Source organism: Barbatula barbatula, assembly GCF_947034865.1.
Source record: "Barbatula barbatula genome assembly, chromosome: 22".
NCBI classification, from domain to species: Eukaryota; Metazoa; Chordata; class Actinopteri; order Cypriniformes; family Nemacheilidae; genus Barbatula; species Barbatula barbatula.
The window spans coordinates 707,473-721,329 of record NC_136785.1 but is presented as its reverse complement, the minus strand read 5'-3'; the positions used below and the strand labels follow the sequence as shown (position 1 = coordinate 721,329).

General features: G+C 41.8%; 1 protein-coding gene across 2 annotated transcripts; it reads left to right on the top strand.

Moving 5' to 3' along the window:
• The first annotated feature begins 198 nt into the window (after nt 1-198).
• On the top strand, nt 199-13,364 carry onecut2 (one cut homeobox 2). Of its 2 annotated transcripts, none has more exons than XM_079486247.1 (2): nt 199-1,542; nt 12,067-13,364. In XM_079486247.1, exons 1-2 carry the CDS (start codon nt 411-413, stop codon nt 12,348-12,350), a joined length of 1,416 nt encoding a protein of 471 aa, XP_079342373.1. In that variant the 5' UTR covers nt 199-410; the 3' UTR covers nt 12,351-13,364. The 2 variants fall into 2 exon arrangements, with proteins under 2 accessions (XP_079342373.1, XP_079342374.1); XM_079486248.1 differs by having other exon boundaries at nt 199-1,552.
• Nucleotides 13,365-13,857: the final 493 nt, after the last annotated feature.

Genomic DNA, 13,857 nt, shown 5'->3' with positions numbered 1-13,857 from the left:
ATTCCAGATGCAAAGCTTGCGCACAAATCTCAACCGGTCCTGACATCGCCAAACGTCCCCCGTGAACCTTCGACGATTGGTCGGAGACGCGTACGCGCGGCGCCAGACATCCATCGCGTTGGGCGAGAGCGACGTCGATCAAAGCGCAATCTCCTCCCCTTTCAGCAGGGTCGGGTGCGAGCGGAGCAAGCCCACCCCGAGCACCTCCAGCTGGCCAAACAGAAGACGCAGGAGGAGTAGAGGGCTCGGACATGGGGAGGAGGAATCAGCACTGGCCCGTCTGATAGAGATCGGTGTTTTGTTTTTTTTATTATTTATTTGGGGTACAAACCGAGAGGCCTTAGAGAAGCGTACGAACGGAGAGGAGAACCCATCCCTTGCACAAAGCTCGAAATAAATCAATGGACTGAATGAAGACTGCATATGACGCCTATCGATGCCTGGCCAAGGATTTGGATGCGTACGCCATGAACCCAGAGATGACAATGGACATTGGCACCCTTCACGGCGGAATAAGCCACGAGCAGGACTTGATGAGCAGCCACAGCTCCCATCACAATCGTAACGCGCCGGGGGCTTCTTTACGGATACACCAGGACCTGAGCGTGGCATCGTCGCGCTCCGCCATGGTGTCCAGTATGGCATCGATTCTGGACGGCGCCGGAGGAGAGTACCGTCCGGACCTGTCTCTGCCGCTCCATCACGCCATGAGCATGCCGTGCGACACGTCTCCGCCCGGGATGAGCGGTACGTACACCACGCTGACCCCGCTCCAGTCGTTACCGCCCATCTCCACGGTGTCCGACAAATTTCACCATCCGCATCATCACCACCACCATCACCACCATCATCAGCGTCTCTCTGGGAACGTGAGCGGGAGTTTCACTCTCATGCGGGACGAGAGAGCTCTACCGGCCATGAACAACATCTACAGCCCCTACCACAAAGACATGAGCGGGATGGGTCAGAGCTTGTCCCCGCTGGCCAGCAGTCCGCTCGGCAACGGCTTGGGCTCCATCCACAACGCCCAGCAGACGCTCCACAACTACGGAGCGCACGGGCACGATAAGATGCTGAGCTCCAACTTTGACGCCCACACTGCCATGTTGGCCAGAGGGGACCAGCACCTCTCCAGGGGCCTCGGTGGCCCCACGGTGGGCATGATGCCCCATTTGAACGGAATGCACCACAGCGGGCATCCGAGCCACCCTCAATCCCACGGGCCCGTGTTGGCTTCCGGCCGGGACAGGCCGCCCTCCTCCTCCTCCTCGTCGCTGACTCCGGGCGCCGGCTCGGGACAGCTCGAGGAGATCAACACCAAAGAAGTGGCTCAGCGCATCACGGCCGAGCTAAAACGCTACAGCATCCCGCAGGCCATCTTCGCGCAGCGGGTCCTTTGCCGTTCGCAGGGAACCTTGTCGGACCTGCTGCGCAACCCCAAACCCTGGAGTAAACTCAAGTCGGGACGGGAGACGTTTCGGAGAATGTGGAAATGGTTACAGGAGCCCGAGTTCCAGAGGATGTCGGCCCTTCGGCTTGCAGGTAAGACAAGGTATCTGCTTTTTTTAAACAATTCCCCGACTGAACGCGCTTTGCTGTACTGTGGATTTATATTTCGCACGTATTGATTCATATTGATTTATAATGACGATCGATTGCCTTTTAGAACAACAACAACATTCTTACATGTATTTTATTTGTGTAAACCACAATGGACAGTGTTTCAAGAGTGGGGTTTGATTCAAGCTTTTATTACTCAATCTTCCTTGTGCGCCTATAGTGTTTCATGAACGCAAACACACTCGCTTTCGTTTTATTTTGTAAACACTCAGAGCATCTTGAATTTAGTGTTGATATTTGTTAAAATTATTCAATTTTTATCTTTAATTAAAATATATACGCTATATATTCTGCTTGGACTGTGTGCAGCTATTGTTTACCATCACACACGGTGATAGGCTTTGCTTATTTTTTTTACTATTATTTAAGATGACATGTCATGTGGAATGCAATGGAAGAGGAGTTTTATTGTGTGTGTGTGTGTTAAAGAAAGGCGCTGAATAGGGATGTGTCGGTAATTGCTGTTATTCCCAATCAAACTGCCCTCCTGCCCCTCTACTACACGCTTGTTGCCCCCTCTAGCGATGGTTAGCGCAGGCTCTTTTTTTCCTTTGTTCAGCTGAAGAAAACGCAGGGTCTGAATTTACCTCCACTCGTTTAACATATGGGTCGGTTTGGATCTGCTGTTTAAAGGTGTCAGAAACGCTGTCGAATGGGATCCTATCAGTGCATTAAAATAAAAGCTTGGTGCGCATCGATTTTTCATTTGTAGGTTGATGCACAATTATTCACTGAAATAATGGACAGCAGTGATGTCTCGTGCGCGTCGACCAACAAAACATGTAACACGGAATCTATGCTATCTATTAACACCTCAGCTGGTTTATTTATAGGCTATTTGTTGTGTGTAAATATTATTGGATATCATCCTTCCATACAAAACCATCCAAACTGATATTTTTAATATGCATAAATAAGATTTGCATTTAGAAAAAGTGATATGCAATAAAAAGGAAAGTGTTTAGAAAATTATGTTTTGGATTCTGTAACGTGTACATTATTTTGCTCATCACATACCAAAACATTGTTTTGTAAATGTCATTGATGAACTACCGACATATGCTCAATACATCCAGTTCAAAAAATGTTCTGCAAGAGCAATCATAATAGTAAACAAGACAAATGCTTTTTTACTTCCTAAAGAAATTCATGTGGATATGATCCAGATATTTGTAGTGTTTGTAGCTGCATCGGTGCAGAAGCTCAGTGGACGTTTGGAGATGTTGCTGTAGGAGCTTTAATGCTGTGTCCCTGCAGGGTTCCAGTCTCACAGATGGCTTTGGGTTGGGGGGGTATTATGTGATCTGCAGGGGAATTGAAAAGAAGAACAGAGGCCGCAGCGACTCCATGAATTATTGATAGAAATCTCTGCGTGACCCTCAGCCTCGACGCACAAAACGTCACCTTGTCTTGGGTTAAACAGGCAGAGATGCGCGGCCCAGCACCTGCCTTTTGTTCAAGCCTCGGCGAGCGTTTTCAAAGAGAGAAACCCGACAATAAAAGATTAAGCAACTGCACATTATGACATCATACCATCATAAATGACATCATGGTTTGAGCAGGACGGAAGAATTTTTGTTATCGCTGTATTGATGTAATTTGCTGCAAAACTTAAAGAATCATCGAATGTGTAATGTAAAGCAATCCGTGCACGTCAATGTATGAAAGCGGACTGACCGTATACTGTAAATTCAGCAAAGAATCCCCCTTTTTTATTTATGCAGTTATAACTGCTTTATAAGGCATTTGTAAATGACTAATAATCATTAATGAACACATTTATAAATGCTTTATAAAGGATACCTTAATGTAAAGTGTTACCGATATTTTGAAGAATGTTGATCATCAAACAACACTGAACCCCATTGACTTCCATCGTATGAACTCAAAACCACCGAGACATTTTTCACAAAATCTTCTGTTGTGTTCCACTGGAAAGAAAAGCATTTTATAATATTAGTAAATGACGGCAGTGTTTCTTTCAGGTTAGAAAGCGCAGCGCCTGATATTCCAGAAGAAAACAAGCTTGTCTTTGTGCTATTAATTTAGTCAAATGAAAGGTGACGTTTGACTGGACCTCATTGGAGTCACAGCGCACGAGCAATCACCGCTGTCCGGTGTGGACAAACAACTTTATTAAGGAAATGATGAAAAGGGACAAGAGCTGTTCTACGAGTGAGGGACTGATTGAAAAACAGGCCAGTGCAGGGGTCTCGTGTATCCAGACCCTAAATAACATAAATAAATATACCTCTGTCTGAACCATGCTGGCAAGGCCGCGGTTTCGGTTTAAATTAGTGCAAGCGAAAATATGACCTATAAATGTCGCCCGACCGCTCCGAACATCACAAGTGACCCTTAATTTTTTTTCTAAATTGATGCATTTTCCTCACAGGATTATATGATCAGCATTACAATTTAAGGAGAAAAGAAATTGACAAATTTCACATAAATTGAAATACATCTCAGTATTTGTTATGCCGAGTAAGTAGAGCAAGACCAAACGTGTTCTTCAGATCAATGTGCTGTAAAGACTTTTAGATTTTTTCAAAGAGCTGAAAGGAACAATATGAGCTCCAATATGACATCACTACCTATGGAGCAGTGAAAACAGCCTCTTGCAACTGATGGGTATTTCCGTTCTGTCGTCCAGTAACGCGTGGGATGCGTTATGCGTGTTATGTCACTTTCTCAAACAAATATGTGTTGCCGAACGGCGGCGGATCGATGCGGGTAATCTCTTAAAGATTAAAAGGGCATTAATGCTGGCAACAATAACATAAACGTGTGCACCCGATGCGCATTGATCTGGAACCCGATCCGGACTTGTTCCAGTAAAGCTGACGCTGGAGGAACGTTCCCAGCACCCGACTGGCTCCTGCTGATCTATTCTGAGCCGGGTTGTTTAAGAGGATAATTAAAACCCAAGACAACCAAACGCAGATGTTTTCAGGTGAATTTCAGGGAATCGCTCAGGCCGTGTGTGGAAAGAGAGGCGGCCGGTGACCTTGACACGCCACGCCGGAGAGGACAGAGCTTGATCATTCTAATGGCTTTGAGGAACCTTTTAGTGATGAGATTCTCTTAACCCAATAACACACCAGAAGAGACTGAAATCATCTCAGAAATATGATTGAGAAGACAATCTAGAGAAAACAGGCACTATTCTGAATCTACATGACTAACGTGTTCTAGCATTAAATAATAGAAAAATACACTTTGTTATTATCAGTAAAATGATGCATTTCAGATTTTATTAGACCGTTTAGATCAATGTTAGAAATTTCTCTAAATAAATAATAACAGTTATTGGATATCACAGCATTTAACTCACAGAAATCTGACAAACGTCATTGGAGTTTGAGAAGAGATGTCCACCTAATGTGTCAAACTGAGCTCAGATCAAAGTCAATATCATTGAAGATCTCAATATCAACTCAAACTGTTATTTTCTCATCAAATTCACTCAAATCCAGATTATTTGACATCTTTTTATTTCTTCTGCATTTGTAATCTTAAGAGAAACATCTGAGACTAAGTGGATGTTGGTTTCAGGACAACAGTAGTAAAGTGTTGTTTTTCTGTAGCGATTGTGTTATCTGTGTTCGCTCTGAATGTCTTGTGATTTTGCTGTCAGCACAGTTCAGCTCGAGCAAAGGGCAAAGTTTTTGGCCTTGCGGAATCACCAAACTGCTCTCAGTAAGCCAACCCAAAAACATGTTTGATCAGACGAGAGGGGAATCTATGGAGGATTTTTGTGTGTCTGGTTTTGTCTGAAGTAAATCAATAGAATTAAACTTATATGTTGTGCATGTTAAAGTTGAACTCGTGTGAAAGCACAGTGTGTCAGGTAGATCTACTCTGTCACCCTCGCTGCCAATGGTGACATGATGGAACGCAACCGAACCGACGTCTGTCAATTCATTTCCTCAATTGTTTCATCGTCCACAGAAAATGACGGCAGCATCAGGAGAAACCGCCGCTCAAAACGAGAGCGTTAAGAATGATGTTTTGATTCATTGGTTTTATTCCTTTAGCATATTTGACCTAAATAAACACACAGCAAATAAAGAGCTTTGGTCCGTCCAGTGATATCTGTGAAGTTTATAAGTTCAGTGTGAGAGCGGCTGTGACAGGACTCTGTTTGCCGAAAGGAATTGGCAACTTCAGCTATGAGGAAAGAGAGAGAGGTTCATGTTTGCCTTCCAGAGGACGAGAGGAGATAACATCTGACGTGACACATCACAGCCTTTATTTACAGTTGACTTCTCATTTTAGCATCAACTTGAAATTGTTCAGGAGATATAAAAACAGACTTTTAAAAGGTCTGTTTTCTTTAAATGTCTTTGACATCTTTTTTTCTGTTTCACAAAAGGTTCTTTTAGGGCAGAAAAGTTCTTCAGATTATAAAGAAGTAAGAAAGAGATGCTTCTTTTAAGAACCTTTGGCTGAATGCTTCTTTGTGGAACCAAAACTGGTTCTTCTTTGGCATCGCTGTGAAAAACCTTTTTTATGCACCTTTATGACCTAAATAGAGTCTAGATGTGTAAATGAATGTAGTTTGTAGAGGTCAAATAATCTGGATTTGAGTAAATTTGAGATCTTGAGTTGAAAATTCGATTGACAGAAAACCTCTGACTGAGAAACACATGAGACTTAAACAAACTAATTAATTTCTATTTAATCTAGGAGAAACGCTGAATGAGATCTCATCCGTGTTTTTGTTCTTTATTTATATCAAGAACAGATATGACAAAAAATGACAATACGGCCGCTATGTCTTAAAAGAAAAAACCAACATAACATATGAAGAGTTTGGTTCCAAAATGAAATCATTTTATTGTGTTAGTCAGCTGTATTCTTTGAGTTATTACGGCTCAAACAAACCAACTGCAGTTTGATTGATATTAATTGGAATGCACAATAAAAAATGATTTAAAAAAACTGAGTTATCTCTTTTTGGCACCAAACTCTTCATATGTTTGGAATAATATAACAGTGAGTAAATAAAAACACGTTGTGTGTTCGAGTGAATTATTTCTTGAATGTATGATGTCATCAGGTTTTCAATGATGATGTTCGTAGGCAACAACAGAACGTTGAAACAAAAGCGTTTAAGTGCATCAAGCGATCGCTCCGTCTTGTTTATCCGTCTCTTTTGTGCATTTGTAAGCACTCCGTGTTTGTTTGTGAAGCTGATTGGATGGTTTACTGATGTTGTGGGAAGGTTACCTCATCAGCATTGTTTCAACACTCAGTGCGTCTGTGTTCTGATTGGCTCTATCTGTGTGCTGATGTTTCCGTCTGGAAACAAACCTTTGAACCGCTAATGTCATCATGTCAGATCCAGATGAACTCTCACCTCTCCGGACAGCTGCTCACATGCTCACATTGACTTTATTTTAGCAGACTTTTGTTTTTTTATGGTAGAGTTGAAGTGAAATTGTGGCGTTGGTTGTCTAAATGTCTTAACATGGTTTAACATCATCTCAAAGAAAATGTTTTATCATTATAAGAAAAGTAGCAGAAACATTTTATTCTAAGACAATATTTCCTTTAGTTTTTCTGTTTGTTTAGTTTGAAGTGATAAAAACACAGATTTAGTGTTCAAAACGACAGAAGTGGATCATGCTTATAGTTAAGAGCAAACACTTGTTTTAATCTCATGTTCTAATATTATTTAACATGACATTCAGGCATTTTATGGTTCTAGTCCAGAGAAAAAGGATATTTCACTTTCACAGTTTAGTATGCAGTCTGGAAGTGTAAATGAATGTCGATCATAAAGGTAAAATCATCTGGATTTGGGTCAATTTGATGAGAAATGTTCGAGCTGATATTGAGATCTTCAATAATATTGACTTTCGACAAATCTGAGCTCAGTATGACACAAACTCTCTTCTCAAACTCTAATGACAGACACATTTCTGACTCTTTTTCTCCCGTAATATGCCAGTTTGATATTTTTTCATGTCAAATTGTTCTAAAAATGAAACAACATATTATCAGACGGCAGGTACAGTAAAGTACATACAATGAAAGAACTTAAACATTCCTTTACTTTCTTGGGACACCGTATTAATTCAGCCACAGCAAACAAACCCGAGCCGAGATCAACGACCAGCGCAAGATGATACAGAGAACAGAGATGGTTTCTCTCTCCCTCTCTTTGTTCTCTCTCTCTTTCTCTCTTCCATTTCTCCACGATGTGTATAGCCCCCACATTAAGGATATCTGCACATGCACAGAATGACACAGCTAAGTGTAAGACTATATCATAATGCATTTAGCACATCTTTTCACTTTAACACACACACACACACACACACTAAGAGCGGGTGCTTAGAAAATGGTTGATATTGTGATGAGATAGCAGTCAATGGTTGACTAGAAGCTTTTGGGCGTCGTGTGTTAAGAGCGAGTGCTGGCGTGAGGCATGACTGTAGAAAACACATCTCAAATTAAAAACGTCTCATCTGTTACGAGGGTTCACAGAACAAGTGAAAACATCATTACTGATCGTGTTTTGTGGTGAAATATTGATCCGATGTCGACCTCCCCCCCTCGCCCTCCTGCTGTTTGTCACTATCTCTCACCTTTTCTCATATTCATCTGATGACTTCTGTACAGCCGTGCGATGAAGAAAAATATTAAAATCACAACATACAGTAACACTAAAAATAAAGGATGCTTCTCAGCATTGTCAAAGAGGAACCGGTTTTGGTTCTCCGAAGAACCTTTGAGAGAAAAGGTAAAAGAAGCGTCTTTTAAAATCTGAAAAGCTTGTTTCCACTATAAAGAACAGTTTGAACAGAAAGGCCGTGTGTATGTTAAAGGTTTCTTAAGGAATCGTACGGACAACATTTTTTTATCCGTTGCATTTTCATCTATTGCAAGTGTTCATGTTCAACATGTTTCCAGAAGTTGATTTATATACATCAAAACATATGAATTTCAATTCCCTAAAATAATTAAATAATTATTAGAAATATTAGAAAGGAAATGTCATGCAGATTAATTAATTGGACCATTTTTGCGCATGCTGAAGTTATTGGTTGCTCGTCGATTTATTTACCAATTAAAGCATTTCTGTGACCGTATCCTTTTATTGACTGTAGAGCAGTTTGTTTTTATAGATTCATGGCTCATATACTAAACATTTCTGTGATGATGTGAGCTCATTTACTACGTCTAAGAAACAAAAGTGATGTGATTTAGTGATTTACACATTTCGGATTGAATTGAGGCGAATCATATTCCAACAGAAGTGAGGTGATGACACACGCAGGTCCTTGAATCTCTCAAATCTGATACTCAATACAGGTTGAATCCGATCGATGAGCATTTACGGCAACGAGGAATGTGTTCAGATATGAGAAGGCCGACGGCGGTGCGCTTTGGGTCGGCCTGCTGGATGCTGTCTCACACACACATTGATTTACATTTGTCAGTCAGGAAAGATAAAGCAGTTGTGTGTAAGAGCGACTCTAACCCGTCTGATGAAAGGCAGGGAAACCTGACGTATTGATCACATTGATTTCACTCGACCGCTTTTAGAAAAGCCCAAAGTTGACCCCCTCCCCATCCCACTGTGGAAATGGTAAAGGCCTTTGAATAATATAATTGCTTTTTTGATCGCACTGTAAAGCACGTGATGGAGTCGCTGTAGCATGCCGTTCATTGACGCACCAGATTGAGTCCCATTGTGAGTGTGTGTGTGTGTGTGTGTTCGACGGGGAAAGTCTGGAGCTTTTGTCCTGAACACCGCTGAACTCCATCAGGGCTCATAAAAAGGGTTTGAGTGAGGAAGTAAACATTGATTCTGTTATTTTATTAGAAATAGCTAAAGTACAAGCACAGCTGCTTCATGTCATCTGTGTACTGTAGTTCAACAAAAAATGAGAATTCTTTCATCATTTATTTATCCTCATGTCAGGCCAAACCTATTCGAGTTTCTTTCTTCTTCAGAACACGACAGACAATATTTTGAAGACTGTTTATAACCAAACAACACTGAACTGCATTGACTTCCATTATATGAACACAAAACCACATTTCTCAAAATATCTTCTTTTGAGTTCCACTGAAGAAAGACTCACGTACAGGTTTAAATACTCTACATGAGAGAGTGCAAATACTGATTTTAGATTTTGGTCTATTCTGTTTGAAAAGCTGAAATGTTAATTATCAGTAAATGCTGAAGGAATACAGCATAATATATATATATATATATTAAGGTAATTTTACCCGGTTGGCAGATTTCTTACTACAAAAAAACAGTTTTCCACCTTTGTAAGTCACATAAATATATAAACTAGTCTAAATGTAATTTAGGAATTTGCAGGAATCCTGCGTTAGACAGAAACACTTCAGAACCGCTCTCTAGATAGATCATCATTATTATCAGATTTGGGTCAATCTTGCAGTCTCAGTATTGAATCAGTATTTCCCTGTATACACAACAGATAAACATTTAATGATCATAACGTGTTCGTTTTGGTGAACTACACAGATTTCAGTGTGTTTAGTTCATTAAACAGTCAATATTGTGAGATGTGTCAGTAATGGAGGGTTGGAGCAGAATGGAGTTTACTGCTCATGTTACTCTGGTAAATGATGGAGGAACAGCGCCATCTACTGTTGACATCGGTGTACTTACACACTGAAGCTGAGCACTCATCACAAGCTTATACAAGAAGAGCCTTTAATCATTTGAATTCATGCAGCTGTAAACTTCATCATCAAAACCTCTACATCAGAGTTTCAGTGTGGTTTGCTGGTGTGTGTGTGTGTGTGTGTGTGTGTGTGTATGTGTGTGTGTTTCATAAACACCCTCCTCTGTTTTCCGTGGCAGTGTGTTGCTGTATGAATTATACATGCAAAGTGTAGAAATATTGCTGTGCATTTGTCTTTATGAAATATTTAGCTGAAGCGCGCTGTGATGGTCTTGTGGGGGGGTGTCATTGTTTTTACACGCAGGATGTCTGGCTGCAACGCTCAGCAACTTATTCTGAGCCGAGTGCTAGACTTGCGTTTTTTTTTGTGCACTTGGCATGCTGCCGTCTTAATTTGATAACAAATGGGTCTGTGCTGCATGTGTGCGCATGTGTGTGTGTGTGTGTGTGTTTGTGTGTGTGTGTGTGTGTGTGTGTGTGTGTGTGGAAAGCAAGAGAAAGAGAAAGAGAAAGAGAAAGAGAAAGAGAAAGAGAAAGAGAAAGAGAAAGAGAAAGAGAAAGAGAAAGAGAAAGAGAAAGAGAAAGAGAAAGAGAAAGGAAGACTCATTATCAGTGTGTGAACACAGCACACTGTGTTTTGGGGACTTTCCATAGACATAATGACTTTTTACTGTTCAAACTGTATATTACTGTATGTCCATTAAACAAAATCATCACACAAACCTTCTGCATGTTTGCATCTTTAATATGCACATCATTTATACATTGATTTATAATCAACTGGTTGGTCCCACTGGTAGGTGGATCAGACCTTCACCATCCTAATGGGTCCCAACACCTGCACACACACACACACACACACACACACACACACACACACACACACACACACACACACACACACACACACATACACACACACACACACACACACACACACACGCCAGACACACACACGTGAGTGAGTGAGATGTTTCTTTTTTCATTAGTTTTGTAGTCGGTTGAGATGTAAACCTGATTTATATTGATCTGGTTCAGGCTCACTTGTGCATACTTAATTCAGAGCCGTAATCAAATCAAATGCTAACATAAACCGTAAACACACAGACACACACACAAGCGTGAGTGTGCGTGAGTGTGTGTGTAGTGCTGGGAGAAAAAAATCACTGGTTTTAAGATGAAAACCGCTCTTGAAATGTGCAGTGCATGTGATTCTTGTGTGTAGCTTTGTGTCTTCTGAGAACTCGCAGTTCACGTCTTCTTCTCCAATGAATGTTTGTGACCTCTTCAGTCATTCATCACTTTAGGTTTATAATGTTAAGAATTATTATGACATGTTTTAAGACTTTAGGGCTTGAGACTAGTCCCAGACAAAAAATAAATGTGTGACCTGTCTTAACTGAATATGAAAATACATCAGCGCCATTGTTATGTCTCAGGATGCACAGCAGTAATGTGTTCTTCTAAAAAAAGTGACTTAATTCAACTAAGGCGTAGTCCTGGTTTAAGCTAAACCGTGTCTGTGAAACCTGCCCTAGATGTTTTAATCTCATCATGTATATATTTGTTTTTTACAATAAATGTAATATGATGATCACCAGATGACCATGTGTCGAGATCTCTGGTCATAAAAGATCTTACAAATAAGATCACCGCCTCAAATTTGGACTCCTTTGTAGGTCACTAATTAAAAACATGTGTCATGTCGATGTGTCACAATAACGTGTTTTCTCTGTTTGTGTTTCCTTTCTAACAAACGGAACCTCTGAAGCGTGCAAACGAAAGGAGCAGGATCCCAGCAAAGACAGAAGCAATACACCAAAGAAATCGCGGCTGGTCTTCACCGACCTGCAGCGGAGAACACTTCTGGCCATCTTTAAAGAAAACAAACGTCCGTCCAAAGAAATGCAACTGACCATCTCGCAGCAGCTGGGCCTTGAACACAGCACTGTTAGCAACTTCTTCATGAACGCCCGCAGACGCAGCCTAGACAAATGGCTGGATGAGGGATGTCCAGGGAACATGTCCACCTCCAGCACTTGTACCAAAGCGTGATCCGGGAGGGATGGGGGGAGGGAGGGAAGCGGAGCGCGGGGGTCCTGCGGGGGTCCGGCGCTCCGGGGAGGGTCGAGGGTGGAGAGAGAAACTGCTTACTGGCTGATGTTGACCAAATAATGTTAATCCCAAAAACACTGCCTGCCCGATAACCCTGAGGTACCTCACATTTCCTTCTTTACGCAAAAATGATTTGTTATTCAAACCAAAATGATCCAAAATGACTGTTTGCACCTAAATCACACAAAGACTTTTCCGTTCCGAAGCGAAGTGAATACTGAAGGGTTTGGCACGCTTTACATTTCACCCATACTTCAGCGTTCAGACTGTGTGTTGAGAAACTGCTCAAAGCTTCAAGTTAAATTAGAAACTTCAGGAAAGCATGTAAAGGGTTAAGTCAGCACTGCGTCCCCCGGTGCGCTTTTATCTCCGTATGCTAGTTAAGACAGCAAAAGCACAAGAGACGGTAACCTCAAACTTCAATAAACGTACGGGGCGCACGCGCGCGCGTGTCATCGGCCGGCCAGGTTTGTGAGCACAATCCTGAAGCACATTCAATTCGCAATAGAACCACGCTGATGTTCTTCAGTCTTCACAAAATAACTCAGGATGATATTTGTACGATACTGAACTGAAGAACATTCATCACACACACATCTGTGATCCGCTAATAAACCAAACGCAGGCATTGCTTATCAGGGCCTTTACAAGAGTACAATCTCAACATCAATGCCTGCCATCCTTCCTCTGCAAAGACTCATGGGAAGTCAAAAAAGACGGTGTTTAGTCAGAGCATCCATTTTCCACGTTCACACACATGTTTCCTTTATTATTCAACCAAAGCCAGTAAGCACTTCTCTCTCGCTTCCACATGAGGGCCAAAGGCTTTTCGGATCACTCGAAACGGACACTAAAGACTTTTTCTATTTATTGACAAATCGACACCAAAGAAACTTTTTCTGCACCTAATGTTCTGCAAACAACACATGTTTAAAGGACAACAAAGGAACAACCAAAAAAAACAAAAACTGAACAACAAAGACGGCAAAAAGAGCCGTCGTCTTTGTTGCGTTCGCACGGGTGGAACAGCGGAAGCAGAACGGGATGGAAAGGGTTTGACGGAGCCGTTCCCACGGCAACGGGCGGCCGAACGATGCGTCTCTCGAACAAAGCTCAAGATTGTCTTTAATGTGTGCCTATGCAGTTTTTTTTGTCAAGCGAAACGGACTAAACCAAACCTCGTCAGCTACAAAACCAAAGATTCAGAATGTTTCTCCCGCCTGTCCTCTAACAGGTCCAGTGATGCGATGTGGTGGGGGGGGTCGGCTCTCTCCAAACATGGGACGTCACGGGTTCAGCTCTTTGACTATACCTCGGTTCTCCATCACGTCACAGCTATCAAACTAAAGGTGTAACTCCGCCTGACGGGCAGACCAAAGATAAACACCTTAGAGCACATGCAATCTTCTCATCATCTCACGGCAAACCTCTGTTTCTGGACCTCCCA